This window comes from Sparus aurata, chromosome 5, assembly GCF_900880675.1.
Source record: "Sparus aurata chromosome 5, fSpaAur1.1, whole genome shotgun sequence".
In the NCBI taxonomy this organism is placed as follows: domain Eukaryota; kingdom Metazoa; phylum Chordata; class Actinopteri; order Spariformes; family Sparidae; genus Sparus; species Sparus aurata.
The window spans coordinates 8,118,901-8,146,799 of NC_044191.1; the positions used below are offsets into that span (position 1 = coordinate 8,118,901).

The window sequence follows — 27,899 nt, forward strand, 5'->3', positions numbered from 1 at the left end:
CAAAATTTTTTCTAGGTCTTTTAGGCAAAATCCTCCCCTAATGAGGACACAATCCAGTGCAGGCTGGAACAAAGGGGAGGCAGCAGTCACCTCCATGTAGGCAGGTTTCACAATTAGAACAGTGAACTTGTCAATAATAAAATTCACAGAAAATGTAATTAGTATGAGTAACAAAAAAATACAACAAATACAAATAATAAACTGTTTACTATTTGAATTGGCTTACCTGCAGTCGATTGCCTCCTTTCTATTCCTCCAGCCCGTGTTGAATTATATTCTTATTAGGCGAGCTTAACCAAAAAGATGTGAGATGTTCTGTCGTTGTTTTAATTTGTAGTTCATTTGTGTTGGTAATTTATTCATTGTTGCATTTCTTGCAGCTGAGCACAGATATAACTTAAGTACTGGTTAGTAGTCCTGATTATTTTTCTAACAGTGTCAACCCAACTAACAACTGGACTAACACAAGGCAGTCACCTGGAAACCTGGGCATTGTAACTGAACTTACATTGACACATTAGCAGTCTTGTTCAAAACCTGTTATTTATGAAACCCTTGCTATCCAAAACCATATTGATAAACTCATCCACACCCTCATTTCCCCCCACCGCCTACACTACTGTAGGTCATTATTCATTTGCCTGAACAGTTCAGCAGTCGCCTGTCTACAGCTGGTAGGCCGACAGAAAACAGCAGCAGCATATCTCACAAACAGAGAACGCATCACTCCGGGTCTGTCCGAATTACACTGGCTACCCATTCACTACAGAAAAGATGTGACCGATTACTTTTTAAATCCCTACATGGTTTGACTCCGCTTTACATTTCTGAACTACTACCCCCTTATTCTGCTTCGAGAGATTTATTATTCGAAAAAGATTAATTAATAGAGATTTGGTTGGTGTCCATGTATTGTTTGACTCTGAAGTGCTCCAGTACACTCACAGAAGGACAATAATTCTTAAGTTCCTCCTGACACTAAAATGTACAACTGAGAGCACTGAGCAGGCTTTCAACCTCCTGTGAAACGGCTTAAGTGCATTGAACTTCTTCCATAAATGACTTGAAATAGTAGTCTGGATTTATATTTAATCACCACGGATGAGAAAATGGCTAAATAAGCAAGGTAAAATTAGTTTAGAAAATCAATAGCTGCATTTAAAGCTTTGTTTTTATCATCCATGAGGGGGAAATAAAAGTTACAGGAAGTAGCGGATGTAAAGGCCTAAATGACAAGAGCCCAGCCTCTCCTGCTGAGTCAACCCACAGGAAAGAAAGCACAACTTGGGTGTCATGAAAGCAAAAGGTTTATTCATGTTTGAAATCACACAACTACCACAAGGAAGACTTTTCAGTCCAGGGCGTAGTCTGGTTAGAAAGTAACACTAAACATCTTTAATACATTAGAATCACTGCCACAAATCATTTGTCATGACTTTTCAGTTTCAGAATCACATACAATAGAAAAAAGAGAAAAGAAGTTTGGAACCCTGTTGAACAGAGCTGAAAATGTACAGTTCTGAATACTGAAACCTCTATGCATTACAGTTTTTATAGTGATTTTTTTCTTTTCTTTTTTTGCATGATGTAGTAACAAGATGATCAACATTCAAAATGTTTTTTTTTTTTCTTCTCAGTATTTACAACAGTTTCACTGTTTGGTGTTAATTTATCAACAATGTTCATATCGCACCCCCCTCGTAAAAGCCACAGACAGACATCTTCTTCGCCCTCTCCCTTCCCCTCCCCAAACCCCCCACCCCACCCCCCTCCTGTCCATTTTCATGGTATTAATATTGTTATCATTTTCATTTTTTTATCTTTGTCATTTTGAGTTGCGGTACGGCAACAGCATTTTATTAAAAGATTAAAATATACATTAGATTACATAGAGAATGGAGAGTTTACAGTGTTACAAGATGTGATCAAAATAACTACATAAAAACATTAAATAAGGGCAAAAGAAAAAACTATGGTGGTGAAATTGTTTAGAGGTAGTAAGTGAGCACTCTAAGCTACAGAAATGTTGGAAATTATTGGTTTGTATGAATTCCAATGAGGTAATAAAGCTGTGTATTGATTGGTGGGATGTATAATTACTCTTAAGCTATATTATGTACAACTTTTCCTGTGTTAACGGGGGCCCGCTCCTGTGTGCCATGAAGGAATGATCTACTGTGGGGGGAACTGTTGATAAGCAGTACAAAAAAAATAATAAAATGTTTACATATGTACATACTAAACATCAAATTATAAAATATGGAATGGTGTCATGTTGAAGTCAAGCAATCAATTACACTTCTTTATGTTGCAGAGTTTGAATTTCCTTTGACTAATGTATACGGCTGTAAGGCAAAAATAAATCTTGAAAGTAACCACAAAGCTGCCATTGAGCTGTCAACAGTAGCATTGTTGAGTTGCTGGACAAGATTGCGAGCACATTACAGTCAAAAGAAACAGCTGCTTTAATCTATGTATCGCATGAACTGAAAGAGAACCCAATTATCAAGATGGAAAGTGGTAATTAAATCAAAAAATCTAACAAATTAAAATGTCATAAAAGAAAAATGAAAAAAATAAAATCAAGTAGAGTGTCATCCGGTATTTTAACTTCGGGTCTGGAGAGTGGAATCATCTGAGGGCTGTTTTCTGTTTGTACATGTGTGTGCTTACCCCTACGACAAACAAAGAAGAGCGTGGTGATTTATGAGGACAGAAAGAAAACACTGAATGATCAGGAAACACTGTGTGTTACTGATGGAGGTGTGTGTGTGCGTGTGAAATTTCGAAGGTACAGGGGAAAGAATCTGTTGTGAAAAGTTTTTTTTTTTTTTTGTATATCCTCTGCCAGTTAAAAGAGTCCATGCCCGGTTTGAGGCGAAGATGCATTAATAGCGGATCAATTCGAGGTATCGGAGTGCACACTTCCTGGTCCTTCTGTCGGAGAAATTACAGAAGACGGAGTCGTTGCATCTTGCCATCCCCCATTAGCCTGGAACACAAACGGAAAGAAGGAGATTACAAACACGTTCAGTGCAACATGAGCCTGGCACATTTGTATCCCTAAAACAAAATGGAAATGAGTCTTATAGTGTCTGGTGTTGTCAGCTGATGTTAAAACTTCTGACTAGAAATGATACTGTGTGATCAGTCCAGCGTTCTTTGCATTACAGTAGCATCAGCAAAGAGACTCTTGGAGAACAAATTTGTCTCGTGTCCCGGCCAATGGGAGCAGTCCCTGAAATCAGTGTCTAAGCAGATTTCTGCAGCGGCCGACAGCTTGTCGCTACATATTCTCCTGTCAGTCAGGAAGAGGGAGGGTTCGGGCCGGCTGAGGTGGGGAGAGCTGAGTGAAAGTGACAGGGCAGGGCCTCTCCAAGAGAGCCAGTCTTAGCCAGCCTGACTTTGCTTTGCTCCAGGCATGACCTAGCCTTTACTGGATCCTTCTACGTCACCACCAACAAAGCTAAAGGTTAGTCTATGCTAATATATCTATAAGGCACTTTCAGGGTTGCTGCTACAAAAAGGAGCTTTAAGCCACAATTTGACTCATTCAAAATATTTTTTTCACTGTGTTACTCTTTATTTCTGATTCTCTCTTTTCATGTGCTGAGGTTGTTCAGTGCTGCTGTTTTAGTGGGGATCACACGGAGCTCTGGTGAGCCAGTAGGCACAGGTCTACACTGCATGGAAGTGAGAAACCTTGTGAGAAAGTGAAAAAAACACTTGATCCTGGTAGGAGTTGACGTGTCTAAAGAGCTTATAGCAATAGGCTTCAGCAAAGCTGAAATGACACCAAAAGCACCGAACGCTGACAACAGCCCCCGCCATTTGTTTACAGAAAATGTGTTAATTTCTTTCCACAGAAATCTTTTTTATTTTCATTTTTTTTTATTTCCAGTAACACTGCTGCAAATCTAATACCTTACTTTTGATGCTTAAGCTTGAAATAATATTAGACTGAGAACATGCGTGCGTTTTCCCCAACAGGCATAACAATATAAAGAGCAAATACTGAGGTCCTGATACAGTGCAGAGAGTGAGAGAGAGAGAAAGCTGTCTGATACTATTTCTCTCTCTCTCTCTCCCTCTCTCTTCATCATCTCTCATCAACAAAATTAATCTTTACTCTGATAGCTTCAGATTATGCGCTGCTTTCCAAAAAGGCGCCATATCAAACCTCATCAAGGAAGATGGAATTCATGTCTGGAAAAGGGCTGCAGGCGATCACATGTTCATATTTTATCATGAAGATAAGGCTATGGAAAAATTCTGTGAAGCATTTCAAAACAGCTAAATGCAACAGATACTATGCAGTACACTCCCTCTTCTATATACATATTTTATTTTTGAGTCAAACAATGTATTAAAAGATGTTTATTAAAGTAAAGTTGGAGGTTTTATTAACCTGCTGTGTAATGTGTTTCATAAATACAACTTATTGGGTGACAAAGTAAGAAAATATGTCTTATATTGTAAGGCACAAACATATGGGTCAGTATCTACAATGTCTGTAATGCAACTGAATATAATGTATCATCATTAAATATAATCCAAATATAACTGTGCAGCCTATTTTGATATGAGTCCCTATTTTAGATGGAATGTCCTTTTTGCATTTCATTTTCACTGAAACAAATATTATGATGTCGATGTGATTTCCCTTACATCTAGAGAATCATGATATTTAGGCAGGTGGGGTCTCTGTAGCACAGCAAGGCTTCATTTAAAGATTTTGCAGTATGTTTTAACCAGTGATGAAATGTAACTGAGTACATTCAATGCACTTGAGTTAGATTTTAAGATAGCCTGTGTGTATTTTTCTTGAGTATTTCCATTTTCTACTAGTTTGTACTTCCCATCCACTACATTCTGGATGAAAATATTGTAGTTTTTACAACATTAGATTCATGTGATAACTTTAGTTAGTAGTTACTTTGCAGATTACATGCAAGTACACGTACAAGCAGTGCATTCTAAATTTCAATTTTAAATGTAATGCAATTATATATATATATATATATAATTGCATTACATTTAAAATTGTAATGCAATTATATATACACACACATATATATATATATATATATATATATATATATATATATATACCAGGTATATACCAGGTATATATATAAATATATATACCAGGTATATATATATATATATATATATATATATATATATATATATATGTATATATATATATATATACCAGGTCCATAATTAGTCGACCCGAAATATACAGTATATGTAAACATACTGTGTGTTTGATTTACTTTTCCTTTGACTTCTTTTACTTAAGTACATTTCATTAAATATCAGATATTTTCTATTCCTATTCATCTTGGGTGAGTTTCACTTTTGCCAAAGTCATATTTAAACCAGATTTTTTTAAAATCTATGAATAGGGTATTCTTTACAACACTGGTTCTTTTTACCTTCATGAAAACATTACAGCTCCTGCAATTTGGATACTGCATTCTGCAATATCATGATTTCAAAAATATTTCAATTATTTGTTCAGCCCTTAAAATATTACCCAATTTCACACCGCCTTTGTCTCAGCAATCTATGAACAAGTGGAACCAATCAAAGCTCTACTTACATTCAAGCCGTGTGGACTATACATCGTGTTTCCCCCGAGAGCATCATTGTATCCTGCCGTCTGACTGATAACATGGCGCAGGGTATCCACCTGAGGGGACAGACAAGGTGGACAAGCTGGTCAACTCAGTGTCCTGACGTAGGCCAACACTAACTGTTAACATGCTCAGTGAAGCAAAAGATACTGACTAGTGTGAAATCACAAAGGGAGTCCTGAGACAGCAGATTTGTAACATATCTAATAGATAAAAAAAAAAAAAAAAAACCTACTGACAGTACTAGCATGCTTGTATCTATTGGATTTTCTATAGTGGCTATGGAATAATAAACAAAAACAAAAGTGACGAATTAACAAATAAATGGCTGTCTTTAAAATTAGCTTTTATTTTTTACCTCATTCATGAATGAGCATAGATTGTTTTATGTGCATGGTAGCGTAATTGTGTGTCTGTTGTATAGCAGCATTAAACTTACAGAATGGAAGACATCAACAACACACAATAACAAGATGAGACAGGAAGATACAGAATACAGAAAAAAGGGGGGGAGAACACAGTACCAAAAACCCAATACCAACCCAAGAGTTCAAGTCAAAGCCAAATGCATTCACTAAATCTTTCATTAAGTTGTTTGGAATAGTATTCAGTAAATTGTGGCATGATAGCAGTGGGGTGGGATTATATTTTGGCTGCCAAAATATTCCATCCAAAGCGAAATAGTCAGTCAACACGTTAGTCAATCACTCGCTGAGAAAAATTTGAACTGCCCCTCGCACGGGCAGCGTGTTTCTCGTATTTTCTGTCTATTTTTGGTTGTGCTTCAGACTGCACTGTGGATGGCTCAGTACACAGGCAAGACAAGGACAGCTCTCTGCACTGGTAGTCAGGAACTGTCCCCGTTTGTTGATCCTACCTGTGACTGTACATTGGCTCCGACTTGTGCCCCTTGGTAAGAATCCCCATTCAGACTCTGCATGCTCAAGAACATGTCCCCAGAGTTTGGGAGGTTAAAAGAACCTGAAGAACCTGGAAAGGGAGGATGTAAGTAGCTGAATACATGAGAAGGCTATAAAGGGAAAGCACAGAGGCACACACCCACGCACAAAGAACGCAGACACACACGCCACGCACGTGTCTGCACGCACACACCCAACTCAAGCAGAAAAATACACTGAAGAGAGACTACCATAAAGCAGGCAACTACAAGGGTGGAGGAAGGAAGGCAAAGAAACAAACAGAGGAGGACGATATGCAGGAGGACTCAGGAGGATCTTTTCACGAATGCGGTGGACACAAATGAAATGAAAATCACATGACACAAGGGGGCCGGCTCTATATGCGGTTGGTCGCTTAAGCTCCCAATTGTTCCACATCACCTACTTCCAATCTAACATTGGCAGGGAGGTATCACATGGTAAATGACAAGGACAATAAGAAGCTTATGAAAAGACCAGTACCAGTAAACATGTTGGTTAAAAGAGTGTTTTTGCTCTCTGCAGAATCCAGCTGAAACTCTTCATCTTTCATCTGGAAGCCTGGGTGCAAGAAAAAGGGACCACTTCATAAGCTTACCACATCCCGACGCAGGTCAACCTAGCCCAAACTCAGCATTACAATACTCATTAAACCGGACTAAACATTCCCTTTAAGGCTTCCTGTCGTTACATGACTCTTATTCAATATGAACTGCATATAATGCTATTTTTATATCATACTATTACTGTATCTAAAAATGCTCCCAGCAATTATGTTTCACTTTATTTAGCAAAAAAAGCATTACCATTCAGTGGGACTACATACCATTACATTACAAATGACAGGAAGTTGACAGAAAGTCAAGGGAAAACAAATCCCATGGCATCCTTCTGAATTTTTTTTTACTGTGCCAAAAATACATGTGTTCTCGGTTCACAAGTCAGGAACGCTCTCTTTATGCATGAGTTTGCTTGGCATCAACTGTCTTATAGACAGGAGACACTGTGATCCCCAAGCTGGGAGCAGAGCCTGTCACTCTCGCCTGTGTGAATCGTGCATGAGAGAGTGAGGCAGGTAGGCAGCGGGTTAAAGGCTGAGGTAGAGGGCAGATATTTATTTTTTGTTTTGTCTATATGCAGGAGTGCCTACCGGAGTTAGGTGTGGTAGGGGAGTTGGCCTGGCTGTTCTGCACTGCAGCGGCTGCAGCGTGTGCCGCATTTACAGCAGTCTTGGCGGCATACAGGTTGGCTTCTTCCTGAAACTTGCCGATATTTTTCTTGTACCGGATCCTTTTGTTGCCAAACCAGTTGGATACCTGTGTGCGAGAGCAGAAGGAGGAGGAGCAGAGGAGTCAGACGTCAAGCAGCCACAGCACCGTGCACTGAGCAGTGTGATTGTTTCAAGATGTCATGTTTGGGTCCATCAAGTACCCAATTCCCAGCCCCTGCAGTAATGTCCGCCGGGTACACAAGCTAATTAAGCCATAATCAGGAGCCACTTGTGTCTTCTCATGGATGGGAGCATGACACGCTCTCAGATCTGTCTCCTGACAAAACTAAAACACAAGGGGCTCCGACTGCACAGACACTGAAGTCAATGTATTGTACATATTTCTCATATCAGGGCTGATTATTAAAGATACAAATCCCTCAGTGAAATATATTATTGTTCATATTTTACCCTCTAAAGAATACACACTGATTCCATATCAGTGACTCGAAGTGGTCGACACCCACTCATGTTAAAACATGACTATTAAATGATTAAATACTACAGGACAGAGGAGTAAATACAGCCAAAAGTCTGGTGACACTTCCTATGAAGCCTGTGTTTCTAATGACTTATAAGGCATCCTGAACGTACTAAAGATGTGCTATAATGCCCTCATAATGGCTCTGGATATCATAGTTTTAAACACTATTTTGACAATATCAATATAAATTCAAAACATTGTTTTGTTCTTTTGTTTTGACCCTTTCTGTATTTAATCTTATTTTGCTTCACTTTCCTTAAGGTAAACATGACTGCTCATAATGACTTCAAACCAGCTTGTAATGTATAACATCTGCCTATAACACAGGGATTTCACTGCTTTACTTAAAACACCCAATTGCCACCTACGGTAACGTATGATCACACTACAATATGATCCTTGCAAAAATGGTGAGTGACCAGCGAGTATGAAGTATTGATACTTGACTTTATAAATCATCATATAATTCTTTATAATGTGCATGATTATTGTTATAAAGCATCCTCAATATTAGTAATTGCGTATAACTGAAGAAACACTATAGCACATTAAAGTATGTTACAGACATTAGCGTCATAATGAGTTAAGATTATTGTTATAAATCATTAGGAACATTCACGACTGCTTATACCTTCGATTATACAGGGCTACCGTTGCATTACAAAGCGTTATGAATTTGTTCATTATGCATTATAAAGCTATATGACATGGACAGAAAAATGGAAAACATTGTTAATCCATGTTACATGTTCATATTTGACTCAAATTCTTAACTTATAATGTACAGTGAGCATTCATTAATGGCTGGCCTGGGTAGCTGTAGTTAATGCTTTTGTTTCTAAAAATAGCAACATTAAAACTGCAATGAAACATTTTTGTGTGTGAGGGTGTGTGTGTGTGTGTGTGTGTGGGCTAGTGTATGAGTGGTGTGAGTGTGTGTGTGTATGTGTGTGTGTATGTGTGTGTGTACGTCTGCATGCTCAGTAATCCGGGAAGCAACTTTTGTTTGTAATTAACAGAAACAAGAGTTCGGGGGTAAAGACCTGCAGACATGTGAGGCAGTACACATAGATTATCGGAGCAGTATTGTGTTAATTGTTGTCTATAAAAATATACATTTTCCAGAAGTGAAAATGGAACTGGAGGAAACACTGAGATCAAATGAACATCTGAATCTGGGCATGCTCAGATTTTGAGCGGTTAAATGCTAATTTTATCGAATTGAAATGATGACATCTGACATCCGTCAGAAAAGTTGCAATGAGGGGTGAACCTTATGTGTGAATGCTGGCTCTGCAATAACTGTGGAATAATAATGAGGTGATGCTTGTTTTTAATGGTTCTATAAATTAGAGTGTCTTGTCGCGGTGCTGCTGCCCCCCTCTCAGGCCCTGCAGCCCACGGCTGGACCAGCCAAAGAGCAGCTGCCCCTAATGATGCTTTATTTAATTTCCACCCATGTGCTTAAATTTTAATATCCCCAGCAGCCCGCCAATGCTGTTGCGTAAAAACTGACTGGATTTGCAGGACATCAGATCATTTCTATCCTGCACGTCTCTGTGCTCTAAATCTTTAATATCTAGGCAATTAAAATTAATGACCATTCAGCCGAGGCCCACTGTTGGCAGGGTTTCCTTGACATCAATTGTTTGATGGGTTTACCTAGAGGTTAAACTAACAAGCAAGGTTTAATTGGAAGCAATGAAAGCCCTGGCCATCATCCTTTTTACTTAACCTGCTTATGGTGGATTGTAGAGCCAAAGACGATGCAATATTCTCGCTCTTTTCGACAGCTCGCAAAGTGCCCACAAACCCCAGGAAATCATGGAAAATGTTCTCTAAAGCTCATCAGTTTGTTTAATTGAGGGAAATGTGTGTGCGAACAGTGGATTACACAGAACTACATTTATTAAAATGTCAGTTGTGGTGTTTCTACATGAAGACATATTTGTATCATAAAGCCTGGAAGTTGACAGTGGTCGATATACACTGTTTTTTTTACATACACCAATATGGCAATAATGCTAATTCTGCAAGTGTCTTTATTATTGTAATTATTTCACAAGTTAGTAACAGTTGCAACATAAACTTTTAATTGAATCATGTCCTTGATAATGAAGTGTGTCATGACTGTGTTCTGCAGCTATATGGTGTTACAAGCCTGGACAGGCATCGAATCCTCTGGACGTTACACCACCCTTTTCCGTTCCACACTTTCCTCTCCTGCCCACTGAACTCTGGCTTTAGTGATTCTCGGGTTCAGCTAAATATTGAACAAATGCACTGCACTGTAAGGTGTGGAGCACAACCCAATCTACAGAACTAATTCCCTTTTATCTTGTGGCAGGCCATGCATTCAATTGACTCCTATGTGTGGTGAGAACTAGGTTGTGAGATTGAATTACCTGACATCAGCAGCCTCAAAGGCAGCGATTGTATAATGACCATGCAGACTCCTTGCAAGAACACGATACTGTAGCCTTTCGATGCTGCCCACTAGAGAGGCCGCGGAGCTGTAGTTAATAATTCAAACTATTTCACCCTATTTCAGGTCAATACTGCTCGCTAGTCAATGTAAGGCAATGCATGATCTGTCTATGATTTCAATATATGTGAGGTTACAGCGCCCTAAGCCTTAAATACATACACAAAGGTGGTCTCGGTAGCTGTGATACCATCAATTATACAGGGAGCATTAATAATGAATAAGAACTCTTGGCTTCTCTAAATTCACTATGATCTGAAATATTGAAAAGTGTCACTCAGAAGAAAAATGTAAGCAATGTAGTAGTCTTTGCACTGCCTTAAAGGATAGGTTCGCCCCGGAATGAACATTTTATCGTTATCTAGTCAGCCCACTGCCGATGGAAAGTGGGGTGAAGTTTCGTAGTCCGCAAAACATTTCTGGAGCTTCACAGCAAAACAATGATGCAGCGTTCTCCTAAAAAGCTGAAGGGGCTGGGGACTTTTTACCAAATTGATGTACACCTATGAAGCAGAGTCAAGCTTGTGCAACCATTAGAGATGAGGTGCATGCTAACCCTTTTAGCTTAGCGTCTACAATTAATATTTCGGATTAAAAAAGGCGGTAAATAATATCTTTTCAGATCTAATCTTGATACTAAGATTATGCCAGAGAAGCTGCATGTTTGTTTTTTTTGTTTTTTGTTTTTTCATTTCATAACTAATCCCCATCTACCTCATTTATTTAGGAGAATGCTGCAGGGCTGTTGTGCTGTGAAGTTCCAGGTATGTTTTGTGGACCGCACAACATAATCCGATTTTGGCATTAGGGTGAGTAGATAATGACAGAATTTTAGTTTTGGAGTGAACTTATCCTTTAAATGGCGACCACTGACACAGGTCATATCAAATCGCCTCGATGAACCCTGACACAATTCAATTGTAACAATGTCAATACCTCATGTGTTGGAGCTGTTTTCTATGAACAAGCAGGATTCACTATGCATCAAATCAGAAACACTGACTTAATCAGATAATGTATACATTAAATATGTTTTTTTTTTTTTTCCTTCGAGGTTATCACTGTAGCCTTACGATATAAATAAAATACTGGCTTTGAGCTGCAGGGATCTCCTGAGGTAAAGGGACTTTTGCATCACTTGCATTTTAAATGATCTCCTGCTAAAATGATGCAGGGTGTTTCGTCAGCGATGATGTATTGTGCAAGGTCGCGGACCGTTATTGGCATACCATTCACGACGGATGGTTTTTACTTAATGAACTGCTTATGCAATCAACAAAGCCTGCAAAAAGTATTTCGGGGGTGTCTGAAGGATTACTTAGCCGAGCCCTCAGCGTGGCCAGCGTGGCGTATGGGACTCTTAGAGGCAGGGAAAACGGTGACTGATAACACACTTACGGTGCACCCGGCATCACGTCCAGCCTCCGACTTTGTTACTCACTTAAAATGAGCCAAAGCACTAAGAATAAGTCAATAAGAATGTCTGCCGTGGCCTCCGCTCGTCAAGGAGTCCGCCACTAATGGGGCCTGAGATGAGTTCAAGTGAATTTTTAAAAGCCCTCTAATTTCTGCACAGACTGATTTGTTCTCATGGGAACGAGTACAGTGGCCTGCTCTTGTGAGTGGAGCTCCATTTGTGAGGGGTCGGTGGCCATTTCTTTAACTGCCACAAAGCACACAGTAATCACGTGGTGGGTAGATAAAGAGTGCAGTTTCAAAAGACCACACAATTAGTCGACGCTCTACAACAAAACAAAATAAAATAATGTGGTGAACAGTAGCCAAAAAAGTAAAATTTCATGTGACACATTTGTACACACATAATATGGTGAGAACATGGGTGTAGCTTAAAAAATATGGATCAAAAATAGTCTGTGTTCTTGTGGGACTTAAGGTGGGATGCAAATGCTTAAAATCCACTCTTTTTCAAAATGTAAATTCAAACGTCAAATGCTGCAATTCATGATAGCATTAGCATTGATCCAAAAGTGTGAGGGAGGGAGGTTCTGTGCAGTGTGAGGCTATTACATACAGAAACAAAGGAGGTACAAAAAAATGAAAACAGTGGATCAGGAGAAGTTATGACATACCTGTGATACTGTGATGGTGCTTCCCACCCCCTGAAGGCAAAAAAGAATGGGCTTTTACAGTATCTGACTCTTCACGACTACACTCAATATACCCCTCAACACCCCCTCCCCACACAGAAAAAAACACTGCAGATTATTGTATAGATTCATGTTTCTCTGATATCGTGTCTCAGAGGACAACCATAGAACAATAGACCATCAAAAAATCTAGTCACAGTCATAGCAGAGAAAGAGAACACAGGATGATAATACTTTGGATGTGGGGGTAAGGTGTGAGAGATATTGCCTTCAGGTTTACCCAACAAGGAGATTATACCATATGTTTATATATATATATATACATATATAAATATATATATATATTCAAAGTGGGAAAGTTGCATCTTTTACTCTTAAATAGAACTGTGAATTAGCAGAGTCCTGCAAGGTCACTTGAACAGCAAACATACAGATAAATACCAGTATCATCGGGTGTTTTGAAGCACCAGACTTTAGTTCTTAAAGTAATGGCTGATGCCATTTTTCTTCCCAGCTTATGACCTGAGCGACTGACCAGGCAACAGAGGGAGCACACATGGTGGATGGGAATGAGAGGGGCAAATGGCAGGGGAGCCAGCGTTGGGGCGACTAAGGAAGGACAGCATAGTGCTTTGATTGAGGCCAAGATGATATAGGCCTCCCCTCCCTGTGGCCCTGCTCTGACTGGCTGGGACCAGCCTTGACTGAAGCATCATTAGGCAGCCACAATGTCAAGGTTAGCTAAGGACATTGTGTCTTGGTGGTGTGACCTACGGTAACTATCCCTCTAGGCTTTAGCCTTTCCCACCCTGATTACCCACCAGCTACTGTTAGAGGAGCACTACCCACCTGGGAAACTGTGATGCTGCACTTCTTGGCCAGCTCCTCTTTAGCCTCCTCGCTGGGATACGGGTTGCTGAGGTGCGAGTAGAAATATTCGTTCAAAATTTCCGTCGCCTGCTTGCTGAAGTTTCTCCTTTTCCGCCTGAGTGGGGAGCAAAACGAGAGAAAGGCCGAGTGAGCCTATTAGCGGGACCAGCATTAACTCATCCATTTGGATCGCACAAATTGCACAATCAATCTCACACATAAATGGTGAAAATAATGAGGAATGGGCGCTAAGGGCCCTCAGGAGCAGAATATCGTGTCCTGCTCCAAGAGTCGCGTCAACACACAGAAGACCAGACTCCAACCAATAAACTGACACGCACACACCCACACACACTCACAAACAAACGCAGTCACAAAACACATACAATGTTTAATTTGGTCTGTTGGTCTCCAATCTCCAGTCCAAGCGTGTAATGTGTAGAGTTTAGTGCAGCGGATGGGTGGGCTTTGTGATGGAGCGCAAAGCCCAGTCGGAGTGCATCTCGGTACATTATAGAAATCACGGCATGCACAGTTGAGCATTGTTCCTGAAGTGCCACAGCCCCAGGGATCTCCAGTAGAAACAAGCAAACTCTAACTAGATCTGGGTCCCCTTCCCTCCCAAGGGCACTACTTATCATGTTGTTGAGCATTTGCTTATTTTGCCTTGTTTACCGCGCTTCACACAGGCAGTGGGCAGCAAATGTGCTTCCACTTGGCTTGTTTGGCCCCAACTTGTGCCACTCTCTGCCGAGCTCCACACTGCACCACACTGTTAGTGATTAGAGTAATCCACAACACCTGCCGATGACCTCCCCTCCATCCATTACACATGACTCGCCCCCCATTTCATTTGGTCTTAACTGCTCTCAGGTGTGGGGCCATGATTGTCTTGAAAATGGATAATGCATGGAACATGGACACTATTAAAATCATGCATCTCTAGCAGAGCTCATACTGTGTGCTGTGCCAGAAAAAGTGGGAGAGGAAACAAACTTTCGGGCCTGCGCAGAGTCTAAAAATGACCTCGCCCACCGGATTTGCTTATATGGGTCATACGGAAGCGATAAAAGTTTCTAGATACCAAACACACACATACACACACATATATATGTATGCTACACACACGATCCACTGACCTGGCATCGAGGAATCTGGAGCGCAGGATCATGACAGCCTCACAGGTGCTCTGTTTCAGTTGCATCTGGATGGAGCTGAACTTACGGTGGATGATTCCCACCATGCGCTCGATCTCTTTGGGGGAGATGGGCCGCGTGCGGGACTGTTCCCTCAGCAGGTTCATCACATGGGTAGTGAATTCGTTACACGCCTGCCAAGTGACAGAGACAAAAACAGCCAAAGTGAGTTCAGTAAAACATTTTTACGACTGACAAAAAAGCTCTATGACTGATATTCTCACGTTGTAACATTTTTCATATATGAAATGAGTTCATTTACACGCAAGCTCTCCGTGCACTTTTTATATATTACACCGATGACATAATAGGTGAAGTCATCTTTGAATATAAATGCAGGTTTGCAATTTGGCTCGGCCCTAATGCAGAGCGAATTTAAACAGCTTTTCGTTAAACCAGTAGTTCATACATGATTAATTAGAATAACTCATTTACGTAGTGCACACTTTAGCTCATTACTCTGAGTAAAATTCGTTAAGTATTTACATTTAGATAATTAAAACCTGGAAACACCCTTAAGAAAGATGCATTTACTCCAGGCGAAGTGTTGTGTGCCCCCGCATACCCACCTCCTCTCTCAGAGTGCACCGAGTAAATTAGTCTAATTTACCTCACCGGCTTGCTGAGGCATCACTGTTACACCTTCTATTTTCACCCATAATGCCTCTGTGTTTAATGGCAGGCTCAAAGTGCTAGGTGAAGAAGCTGATCATACTTTCATTTAACACAGATGAATAAGGCGCTGCGTTGGATCTCTCTAATCTGCCACGATACAGTGAATGATACTGCAATTTCTTTCCCAGCATATTCTCTGCAATTTTCTGGCTAATGCAGGGAACGAGCTGCTATGGCTGCTCGGAGCTGATGTTAAGTATAAGGTACAACTCAAAAATGGTGTATTTGAATACATCTGAACAGTTCAAATAGGGAGCTATTTAAACCTTTTAGTGTTGACAAAATGAACTGAATGTATGCTATCCTCCTTTACTCGCATGCAGAGCAAAAGTGCCCTAAGGTGGTGTGATATTTCAAGCAGAGAGACTGTTCTTCTCCTCACCTGTTCGTATTTCTCCAGCTCTGTGTGGTAGATCTGTCTGATCTGGGTGAGTTTGGCTCTGTAGTCGGAATGTTCGATGGAGTTGTCGCCCGCCCCGCCCGAGGCCGCGGCTGCAGCTGCGGCGGCGGCAGATCCGCCCCCTTTCTCTGGTCCCGCCACGCCCTCTGCCAGCAGCATGTTGTCTAAACGCATGAGCTGAGGGTCTGGGGGGTCCTCCTCCTGGGCACCACGGATGCTGAGACCTGCAGCGACACACAGACAGGAAGAGAGGGTCAGCTAATGCCATGACGGGGGAAAAAATCTTCTTATAATGGAAAATAAAACAAATCAAAGGGGTCCAGTCTGAATTGTTAAGTGCGATTAAAAGCATCGCACCTGCGTAGTCTGTTATAGTGTGATGTTTCCCCTGCAGGTATGAACTGGGTGCCTCTTGTGTTTGTGCTGTGTTCCTGTCGCCCATGTCTATGCCTGTTCTCTTTTATTTACACACTGCGCTGCACACTGTGTGTACGGGAAGGCTGACATGACAGCAACATCCATAAACTGACAAATGCTCAATGGTGAAGTGGCACTTCTACTCTGTGAAAGGATGCTAAACAGAAAACTCTACCTCGAGTAAGTCTCTGTCTTCGACACAGTGGCTGCTGGGAACTCCGACGAGTAGCTGCTGCTTTCCTCATTTCTATTTGCTCATAAGGTTTGAGTCTTGTATTATTTTACAATCCGGATGTTGCAGTGAAGTAATAAAAATGTGCTGGTGAAATAAGACTCTAAACAAGGCAAAATGAGTGCAGAGTCAATTTTATGTAAAGTGCTCATGAATTTGTTTTTTTTGTATTTTTTGTTTTTTTCCAAATGTCTCTGCTCTCAGACCCTGCTGTTTTATTTCCTTCGGTTTTTTCCGTCTCACCAGTCTGTCAGCGAGTCGTAATCACCCGGCAGACAGCGCGCACACGCACACCTTGACGCATTGGCAATGCAGCCACAATGCCAGGCTTCACAAAGACCAAACAACAACAAAACCACTGCGGGTCAGAACTGCAACAAAAACAAGCCCGAGCAATCCACTCTAATAAGTGGATAGAAATGTGGCTCAATGGGCAGTAAATACTGAGTGGCTACTCGAACGTTATGATTACCAGAGTTGTTTCAATTCAATAATCCCTCCCGCAATTCAGGGATTTTCAACAGCTCATTACAGCTTCATTAAGATATGGCCAGCCTCTGGATTCTAAATAAGAAGATTAGTGCCTCTATTGTGTCAGCCAGTAGGCATGCAATCAGAGGAGCCCTTTTACCACGCTTTGACCGACTGACCCTGCACGCCATCAACTGGAGTAAATACTAGAAAGAAAACACTCTTTTATTCTCTCTCTTCCTCTCACACAAACACATTCTTGAATAACAACAAAAAAAAAATAAAAAAATAGGAAACACATCATATTGTAGCCTCTGATGTTTTCACCTCTGTTGGTATTTTGTTCGACTGCAGAGCCACTGAAAAACAAATTTGCCTCTATTTATGGATCGGCTGGCTTTGAGTCTTTTAGGTGTAATGGTGTGAGAGGAGTGGATGAATGTGGCTATTTGTGTTGGAGACATTGAGATGCTGGACAAGGCTCCATCAGGCTTGCAGAGCCAAGCCATCCATGTGGACAATATGCCGCTGCTCCACTAACCCTCGTCCACATCACACTGCATCTGCACAACTCCACCCAAAGCCCTCGTTCTGGACGGGCTCGGCTGTTTCTCTTCCAGTTTGTGCAGCATGAAACAAAAGCGGCACATGACTCAAGTGCTGACTGACCAGATGCCCGGCTACATATCTCAACATGCTCTAATAGCTGGTGGTTTGTCTGCCGCTACAGCTCATATTTTCCTAATTCAGTATTTACTCCCACTCTCTGATTCAACACAAGCTCAGCAGGCTGCATTTTCCCTTTGTGCTGCGGGTGGTGGTAAGTAGGTAGGCATGTTTTTCATGTCAGGTATATTAAATATAACTCTGGGACGCAGCGTACATTTCCACACCAAACCCAGTTGTCACTTTCACTCCACTCACTCTATATCCAGGGGAAATGCAGCTGGGGGAATTTACAGGGCTTTTCAGCTAAATGGGCATAAATCACTGGTTTCATTCAAACTAAATAATCACAAGCCATAAACGGCTACTAGTCTCTTACCATATATTACCACAAAGTTCCTGTGTGCAATAATGTGGCCATTCACGGCAAGAGGAAAACAGAGCGAGACATTGGAAAGTGACATGTAATCCTGTTAGTCCGCTGACATGTGGAGTGGCCGTGACATTTTTATCATACGTGTCCATTTCTATTTGGGAAATCAGCAGGATAAAAATGATTACTGGGCTGCCCCGAGAAGCACACCGCCCTGCAGGAGTCCACCAGGGTGTATTTGTGCCAAAGCAGCTACAGCCGGCCATTCATAACACACGCGAGTTGGGAGAGATGGCGCGTCTGTTTCAGACACATAAATACTAAAAGTAAAAAAAAAAAAAAATAAGACAACATAGCCTGCAGAAAATATCTTTAAAAAAAACAAAAAAACAGGTGTATCTCGCTGTCTCTTCCTGTGCGCCTTTTGTTGGAGGAGCGAAAGATTTGCGGATTCACTGTCTAAGCTCAGCATCATCACACAACTTCCACAAAATAGGCTCCGGCGAGATAATATCTTTAATTTGCTGTGTGGTTGACAAATCTGTATAGTAACTTGCAAAGCCACAGTCACATTCTAGCACTGCAATGCTGCTCAAATCCTTATCCTGTTTTTGTCTGATGATATGGGTATTAAAACAAGTTTGGGCACCCGAGTTGAGCTCTAATCCACCTCCACAGTCAAAGTGGGATTAATCTCGGTGCAAAGGGAAAGTGTGGGAGTCGTGTCACCTTGGTAAAGCCTGCGAGCGAAAGGGAACTTAAGAATGAAAAATCCATATATGGTCGAGTTATTTCACAGAACTCGGATGATGCCGGCTCACTTAATTACCAGAACGAATTTAATGATGTAAAAGAAGAAGAAAAAAAAACTTGAAATTCTTATAATAATGTAACATGTCCTTAATCTGCCTCATTTGTCATTTAACAATACAGGTGGAGGAGCTGGGGAAGAAGCACTTGCCTATATGATTGCCCCTCATTTCTCCTGTGTGACGGAGACAAAAGGAGACACTGTGATTAATCCATCCCTATCAGTCAGGGGTGGTTCTCCTTTTCATTTTTTACAGGTTTCACCGTCGGTATCAGATCCGAGGAAGTAACAAATTTGACAGATAAAGACAATGCAGCCCTTTTCTCTCATATACTCTCCCCTGTTCTCTGTTTATAATCATTTCCGGTCCTGGGCTGTTGTCTCGTACATCATTCCCTGCTTGAAGCCCTGACAGTGATCTGAGCACTGCCTCGGGCCGCTCTCCTTTCCTCCCACCTCTTTTTCCCCCTGTGCCCTCTTTTATTCTGTGGGCTTAGCTGACCTTTGGCCCGCTGCTTGTTTACTCTCATCACTGAAGTGTGAGCAGGAGAGCCATAAAGGCAGAGCCCTACTGGGTTAATGTGGCCTGCTGAAGAGGGAAGGGGTGGCTCTGGGCTTCTCCACCTCATTCTGCTGCACTGCCTGCACTGCCAGACGTCAGACGATGCGCTGGAAGAGCGGCGCGTCTTACAGGCAAAGTGAGAGTTTCTGTTTCTTTTTATGCGGCCCTTTTGTTTTTTGGCAATAACTGCTAAATGTTGATTGCAGAATGCGCCGACACGACACACACTTCCACCACCGTTTCCAAAACATCCTGTTCATTACGAGTAACCCTGACCTCCTGCAGCTCCTCTCCTCGCCAGTGCCTCCAGTGAACGGCTCCGGCCACATATCGACACTCTGTTCATCTAATTGCATTGATCCGCAAAGGTCTCCCAAAGCTAACTAATCGAAACAGAATTTATTTTCTGTCAATATTTGCAAAGGTCATCTCTCTTGAAGCCGCGGAGTAGACGGCGTGAGTGGAGAGGAGGAGGCTCAGAGGGAAAGGAGGAGGAGGAGGAGGAGGAGGAGGAGGACCGTGGCATCTAGCCTGTTACTGAGGCTCGTCCAAGGTGAGCTTTAACTCTGGCTTGGCACTCAGGATCCAAGGCTTCTAATCCACCGTGTTATTAAAACCCGCTGCCAAAGCAACACACTAGAGACTACAGAGGGCTTAGAGTATCCATTTCACAAAGAGGCCAGTGTCACTACAGCCGCGTTCCACGTCTCCTTTGACTTCATATCATCTCCTTTGTCGTGGCGCCTGGATCAGTGACTTTCAGCTGCAGGAGCAGGGAGCTGGATCAAATTACCATTGAAAATCTTTTGTTCTGACAAATGAAACATAAGGATCCTCTTTCATCGATGTTCTTAAAGCCTTTTTTAAGCTTGGCCTACATCCACATGGCACAAAGAATCTGAGAGAATGCCTGCGGGCTCTCTCTAGCATGTACAGTAATTAACATGCCATTAACACATTAATACACATTAACTATTCCCAATGTTAATGGCAGAGTAATTACCATACCTGATGCCACACTGTGGGGAAGCCGAAGCGCATTTGCCACTTTCACTTTCTTTGTTGAAGTGGGCTGAAAGGAAGAATTCGGGAAGATGGCTCATTCTGTTTTCCTCACAAAACAAATCAGCGTGCGTCTGCATATTAAAATGAGGAGTGCCTTAAAGGGTAAGCTCGTCGCAAAATTAAAATTCAGTCATTATCGTCTCACCCCCACGTCGATGGAAAGTTGGGGGAAGTTTCGTAGTCTGCTAAATATTTCTGGAACTTCACAGGCGAAACAGCGGTGCAGCGCTCTCTTTAACGACTGAAGCGGCTGGAGACTTGTGTGAGATCCTAAAAAAACAACCTAAAAAAAACATAAAATGGGTCCGTACAGCTAGTCAGGTGTAATCCAAGTCTCCAGAAGCCCAGAGATGCAAAATCGATTTGAAAGAACCTTATTACACCCTCGATAAACGGCCGAGATCATGCACCCACTTGAGATGGGGGTGGGCTAATCCCTTTTCCTTAAAAAGTGGTGTAAATAATAACTACTTAATAATATTAACTTTTCAAATCAGTTTGGGAGCTTGGAGCTTCTGCAGACTTTGATGAAGCTGGACGAGCTGTGTCAAGCCATTTTGTGATTTTATTTTATTTTTTTAAGTCCTAAAACAAAGTACCCCCTCTACTGTTTACCAGACTTTCCATCAGCATGGGGCTGAGTAGCTAATGACTACATTTTCATTTTATGGGTGAACGTATCCTTTAACACACTGATGTAGCTGCTCTGATTTTACTAAAAAAAAAAAAAAAAAAAAAAAAAAAAAACACCTGATAGGAGTTGTCATTGCAAAGCTCAGAGGACCGGCTTTAGAGGTGAGGCTGAAATACTGGAGGGGACAGAGAGTTTGGTGATTAAATGTGGAGTAAAAGGAAGCAAGGAACGGGCCCTGAACTGGGGAATCCCTGTCTAGAATGATGATGTATTTCCTCCCAGTGTGGTGACTGATAAGCTAATCAGCCGCGCTGACAGTGAAGTGTTACAGCCCCTCAGTGCTGGGTCAAGACTTCTCCCATCATACACCAACAGCACACACTAAACAGACAGCGCATGGAGGTGGTGGGGTGGGGGGGGGGGGGGGGGGGGGGGGGGGGGGGGGTGACAAAAAGTGGCTCTGGTCAGAAAAGAAGATCTCTGTCAGTTCAGGTAGCCTTTGTCCCTCGATGATGATGAGCCCCCGCCCGCCCACGTCCCAGAGGAGGGGGAGGAGGCTGTGACAGCGGGGGCGAGGGGCGTGAGGGAAGGAGGAGGGGGCGCTTGCCACTCTCGACCCACGACTCCAAGACACGAGGGGAGCGGGGGTGGGCAAGGGGGTGGGAAAAGACAACCCAAACAAACATCTTGAAGACATTTTGCCAAGCACACCAAAATTAATCACTGTCCCATGGTGGCACTGACATTTGTGGGAAGTGACACACAACATGACAGACTAGAGGGAGAGGATGAAAGGAGAGTGAGGGAGGGCGGGAGGGCCGGGTAAACAAGAGCCACTGTCACTCGCTGTGATCATGTGTGCATGTGTGTGTGTGATGTGTGTGTTTATATGTGGACGTGTGAGTGCCCGCTTTGTTTCCTGCCCTCTAAGACTCGGAGTGGGCAAACGGCCAAGTGGTGCGGTGATGGCTGACCAGGCCTGGCTGTGGCGGCCGCACGCAGCGGTCGGGGAGACTGGCCAAATGAGTGGACAGGACCTCCGCTACAGATCAGCACACTGACTGACCCTACAGAACACATACAGCATGGGGCTCCGGCATCGGGCTCACATGGTTCACATGGTCTGCTGGTCACAGAGTGAGCCGCGATCACTGAGACACTCGCGTGTTATTAAGGCAGACAGCCCAAATCTGAGATGAACATACAGGAAAACCCACTCAATAGACCAGTCTAATAATATTTTAATCTCAGTTCTGTAGGTGGTCTGGGACAGTTATTGTATCTTGTGTTTCAATATTTCATTTTATTGTGTTACCATGTTTTGCTTATTTCTTTTTCTTCACTTTCATTTTATATTTCATGTATTGATGGTCTAGCTGCTAGCCTCAATTTGCTGCAAAGGTAGGCTGATTTGTTATTCAGACCCCAAGCAAATAATGCAAATGTGGCACTGAAAGCCACTTATGAAATACCCAAAGGCAACTAATCACTCCTCCTCTCGTTCCAGCCTTTCTGCAGCCTCCTAATTAGAAGATGGAGATTGCATGAAACCAGGTCACACAGCAGGTCTTGTACACACCGATAACCAGGCAAATACGCAGGCAAACTTCATCCAGACACCAAGCCAAGCATGCATTATTTTAAAGGCTAGAGGTGAAAAAAATAATGCTATTCAGGTTATTAATCCCATATATTTCACTGTATGCTCCCAAAGAAAGGATTTGGGGCTTGAAGCATTTTGTGTATGTGCTCTGTATCTGTGTGTGTATCGGTGCGTGTGCATACACTCGTGTCTGCTTGTGCGCGCGCGAAGGCTACATGCTCGCATAAACAAAGAAACGGCATTGGTAGCATACAGCCAGCCATGATCCACTGCCAGAGAGATTATTCTTTGCAGTGGCATTTCTGCAAGAGAGTTGACAGTCCATCATTTAGATTTTGCAGTGTATCTACGAAAAGGCTGCATTGCCTGGAGCAGAAGGAGCTGCTCTTTCCTTCAGTGTCTTTTATAGAAGAAGAATTCAGCTCCAAATTGTGAAGCCAGAATCCTTTGCTAGCTGTGCTCGCGTGTAAGGACTCTGCTACGAGGCAACTGAGGTTACGACACTGGGATAAGTCTGCGCTTGACGTGCTCATTCTCGGAGCATCTCCTCGGCGAGGACTGATAAAGCTCACAAAAACACATCCACCTCCAGTGTCTTGGGCTGCACGCACCTGAACAAGAGTGCTGTTTCTGCAAGCAGCCTGAGCCTGATGGTGCAGGTTACTGCTAGGTCTATAGAGTGCAGTGCAAGGAGTGGATGTGCGGATCAGGTCCGGGCCAAACAACAGCTTGTGACAGAAGCAGGCCAAAGAGGATGTTGAGACACGCAGAGACTTAACAGGCAGCCGGCCTGCCATCCACTCTTTTTCAGCTCTCCTTATACTCAACACATCACTTCGGATCCATCGCAAGTGTCTCTCAAATAACATGGCAAGAATAGAGTTTCACATTACCATGAGAAAGGGGTGAAACGGCTGTGGAGTTTCCAAAGCAAATGAGCGAACGACCGCGGGGAGGAAATCATCTCCCCCGTTTCATTTGACCAGCCGAATCGTTTTTATTGCACACCTACAGATGATGCTCCACCTTTTTTTGTTGTGCGAACAAGGTAACAAAAAAAAAAAAAAGGTTATTTGGTGCTAATTATTCCCAGCATGTACTTTACACACCATTTAATGAGTTAGACTGGAGGCATGGCCATTGGCTGTGACTTGCTCGCCCAGTTATCCAAGATGAACCGTGCAATCTCCCGCACGTCACCCCTGTCATGTGTAAGTCCCCCTACACATCCAATTCCCTGCTAGGGCTTCACTGAAGCAGAGACGAGGCGCCACTGAAGCAACACAACAGCTCCCGTAGCGTCTCTGCACACCGGCGAGGGAGGGGTTGGGGTGGGGTGGGAGGGGGTGCTGGAGCTGGGAGCTCACTCTCATAATTACAATAATTAACAGTTGCAGATTTAATTGGAAGGGAAGGCATTAACAGGAGGAACATTGTGGCGGCGCGTGCAGAGGGAACCTTTGCTGCAAGAAGCTTTTGTCTTCTCTGTACCTAATGGTGCCTCGGCTGCGGTTGGCGAGTGCTGACACAACACAACACAACACCACCAAGCTGAGGGTTCAGACGGTGGGGCTTGTCAGGACTCAGACTGGAGGCAGATAATTAGGTGCCAGGTTAATGAGAGCACGGGCTCTTGATGGCATTTGGTTACTGTATGTGGGCAATTAATGACTTTGTTTTTGTGTTTTTATTGCCCACTTGAGTGGAAAACATAATACATTATTCACCTCAGGCCTGTGTGGCGTTTGATGGAGTAGCTCTGACTCTGGCTAAAGAATCCGTTTCATTCATTGGGGCGAATTCAAAAGCAAAGCAGCATGCTATGTGGAGTACGCAAAATGGAATCTCAGCTCACTCGCGGCTGCTGCGCCGCGTGACCTTTTCAGAGTGTATTGCCTCATGGTCGATGTCAAACCGACGTTGAAGCAGCAGGTCAGGCGCAGGACAGTGTAGCCACGAAAACACACCAGAACAAAGAAACCAAACCCTGTGGCCAGAAGTGTGCAGTTAATTCAGCGTATCAGGTTTCATAATGTATTTACGAAATTCCATACCCCCCTAGAAAAGCCCTGCTTTCATCCCAGAGGATTTATTGGCAATGAATCCACTGAGAGGTCTTTAGACATCCTCTTCTTTAGCCCAACCGCTCGACGCCTCCTATTTTGGAGTTAGTTGTTCTCTTGCCTGTGGTGGCCAATTAGAGTGCTATAAGATAAATGGGAACCCACAACTTTGATGTCCATCTTTTTAATAAGCTTTGGTTAAGATGACATCTGTGTGAAAGAGTTCAATATCTTCACAGTGGGAGAGAAAAGAGGTTTATTCTAAAATGAAATATCATCTAAATACTGCTGGAGGTTTAGGCTGGGTGGGGGGGATCATAGTGTCGGCTGCGACTCTGGCGTTGCATTCATTATCTTCCGCTGCAGTTGTGCAGATTAGTCAGCGAAAGATGATTTTTAGAGCCTCGTGAAATCTGTGCTTTTATGCTTCTGAATCAGCTTCAGCGTAAAGGGAAAAAAAAAAAAAAAAAAAAAAAAAAGCTTTTTTTTTTTAATGCAGTCTTTAAATAGCCAGAATTCATCAAGTCTGAAAAACTAAATTCTTTATACACATTTAAAAACTGGAAAAAAAAAAAAAGAAAAGAAAAGAAAAAAAAAGAAAAGCCATTTAATTAGCCTCCATACAAACACAACCAAAATCATTCAATGTTGGGCATATGAAGCAGTAATAGAAGAAAAGTACAGTGTAACAATATCCAAAATGGTGGGGTAATAAAATGGTGCATGAGAGAGGTGGAGAGAGAGCATATATCTAACCTAGCCTGCGGACGTGCTCCTTTATACGTGTGTGTAACTCAGTCAGGAATAATGTAAATGTCTGGAGAGTCTTAAGACTGAGCAGGCCCGTATAAAAGCACCCTGTTTCAGGCTAGTAAAACAAGTCAATAAATACAGCGGAGAAGCCGGTGCTGTCTGCTGCACTCTCCTGAATGAAAACAGAGGTGAACTGCTTATTTTCAGTCTGGCACCAGAGGTTGACAGCAGCATAATGGGCGCTCATACATTCTGACTATCACTCGTCACAAGCTATATCTGTCAATATTACACTCAAGTGCGTTTTAGATGTAAAACGAGCGTTCCCTGGGAAAGACTATTTATGACCTGACGTGGTCAGCTGCTAAACGAACTAAATCCTCCCCGCAGCAGCCACTGGCCGCGCTATGATGTTTTTAAAACTCGATTCATCAGTTCGTCTTTTTGTTGATTCGCGCGGGCAGAGCAAACACCGAGCCTCGGCGGGCTCGGCGTTTACGAGAAGGCAGATCCTTCCTGCCTCTGCTCCAAATGGGAAGCCGATGACACAGACTCCCACAAAATGGAAACACCATTAGGTAGGCAAACACTTCACTGCGATAACTGCTACCTGATTACAGCGGGCAAAGCGCCGGCATGGTTCTGCTTTTTTTTCATACTGTGTCAACACTTTGGGAAAGCAAATATTTCAGTGACTACCCTCCTTGCGCTTTAATCCATATGGTGCATTCTGTTTGTCACCACAGATGTTCCACTCCCAGGATGGGATTTTCAGAATAGGAAGAACGACTCCTCTACAAGCGCCGGCTCACCTGCTCCGCGCTGCACAATGAATACACAGAGGTCACACACCGTATCACAGCGGGGCCAGCGTCAATCCTTTATTAAATTACCTAGCTATCTTCTTTTCTGTCACCACACTGATATGAGGGTTATCTTTTTCATTTACGTAGCGGATTTCCAAGGGATTATGCATTAAAGATTAAGGGTGTGTATACCTAACACCTCAGCACAACAAAAATGCAATACCTCAGACGGCGTACGGCTGATGTGTGTAAGGCAAAAGGAGGTGCTATAAAACAAATCTTCGGCAGCCAGAATCGGACAGGGTTTATTCTCCTCAGACAATACGAGCTGTGACTATACAGAATGTTTCAACCCCTAAAATACTGTGGTAAGCAATACAAATCCCTTGGACAAAATGAAATGTATTAAACATGTGGATTTCATAAATCTCCCTTTCCTCGGTCTGGGTCAGAGGTATATTCACTGTAGAGCTCAGCAGGCACTTTTCCCTCAGCATTGTTACTCGGAGTCGCAAGTGCTCCGAGTGGTTTTCAAAATGAATGTCAGCAAAAGCTGCACGTGTATGGCAAACAGCAGATCCTCACAGTGAAACAGCTCAAATCACTTACCCCTGCTACTTTGTAAGAGTATTACAGCGGTGCGGGGATTTAAAGGTCTGCTATAGAAATATTACAGCGGGGATGGTGAGCTAGGATCTACATTGTGGGTGTAAAAAGGCTCCAAAGACGAACAGTCCTGTACAGTTCTCCGGGATCACTCTCCTCAGTGCAGATAGTGTCAGAAAATGGGAGGAAAAAAAGCCATCCGGATCCGAGCACAACACCGTTAAACACCCAACTGGGATCCCTTTAACCTTGAGTAGCATACCAAAGGTAGAGGCAGCCTGGGGCTATGGAGGGACTGGCTACCACAACTCCCAGTGCCATGCTGCTCCACAGTGGGGGCCCAACATGGCCAGATTGCCAGAGAGGCCGGCAGAGGTGGTGCTCCAGAGTGAGCCGGAGCTGATCATTCGTCTGCTGGAACATTCACTTAAGTCGCTCCATTATCTGTTTGTTTTGTTTTTCCCGAATCTTTTCTGGCCACCTCGCCGAGGAGACCGCCGCGTTCACCTCGTGGGTGTCGGAGCATCTGTCGGGGGGGGCGAGTTCACGAGACGTTCCCGCTAATTATTTAGCTAGCCTGTGATCATTAAAGATCAGAAGAGCTAAGAAAAGATTGGTAGTAATTATCATTGCTCTGTGGGTCCCCGCTAATAAGTGGAGGGCTTTGAAAGTAGCACGTATACACAATTAAATGCCCTGTCTTCTGTCCTTTTTTTTTTTTTTTTTCCCCCCCCATCTGCTTCAAACTAAGAGCTGGTAAACAAAAGTG

General features: G+C 42.8%; 1 protein-coding gene across 10 annotated transcripts in view; it reads right to left on the reverse strand.

Annotated features, from left to right (window-relative positions):
• Positions 1-1,289: 1,289 nt before the first annotated feature.
• Positions 1,290-27,899, reverse strand: part of pbx3b (pre-B-cell leukemia homeobox 3b) — a 61,689-nt gene continuing 35,079 nt past the window's right edge. For 2 of the 10 annotated variants that reach the window (XM_030417704.1, XM_030417705.1), the window contains exons 3-11: positions 16,051-16,292; positions 14,937-15,127; positions 13,777-13,912; positions 12,910-12,939; positions 7,731-7,896; positions 7,064-7,141; positions 6,520-6,632; positions 5,609-5,698; positions 1,290-2,992 (exon numbers count right to left, since the gene is read on the reverse strand). In XM_030417704.1, the coding sequence (XP_030273564.1) occupies positions 2,900-2,992; positions 5,609-5,698; positions 6,520-6,632; positions 7,064-7,141; positions 7,731-7,896; positions 12,910-12,939; positions 13,777-13,912; positions 14,937-15,127; positions 16,051-16,292 (1,139 nt within the window). In that variant the 3' untranslated portion in view covers positions 1,290-2,899. The remainder of the gene's footprint in view (positions 2,993-5,608; positions 5,699-6,519; positions 6,633-7,063; positions 7,142-7,730; positions 7,897-12,909; positions 12,940-13,776; positions 13,913-14,936; positions 15,128-16,050; positions 16,293-27,899) is intronic. The other 8 variants (XM_030417706.1, XM_030417707.1, XM_030417709.1 and 5 more) reach the window with 5 other exon arrangements.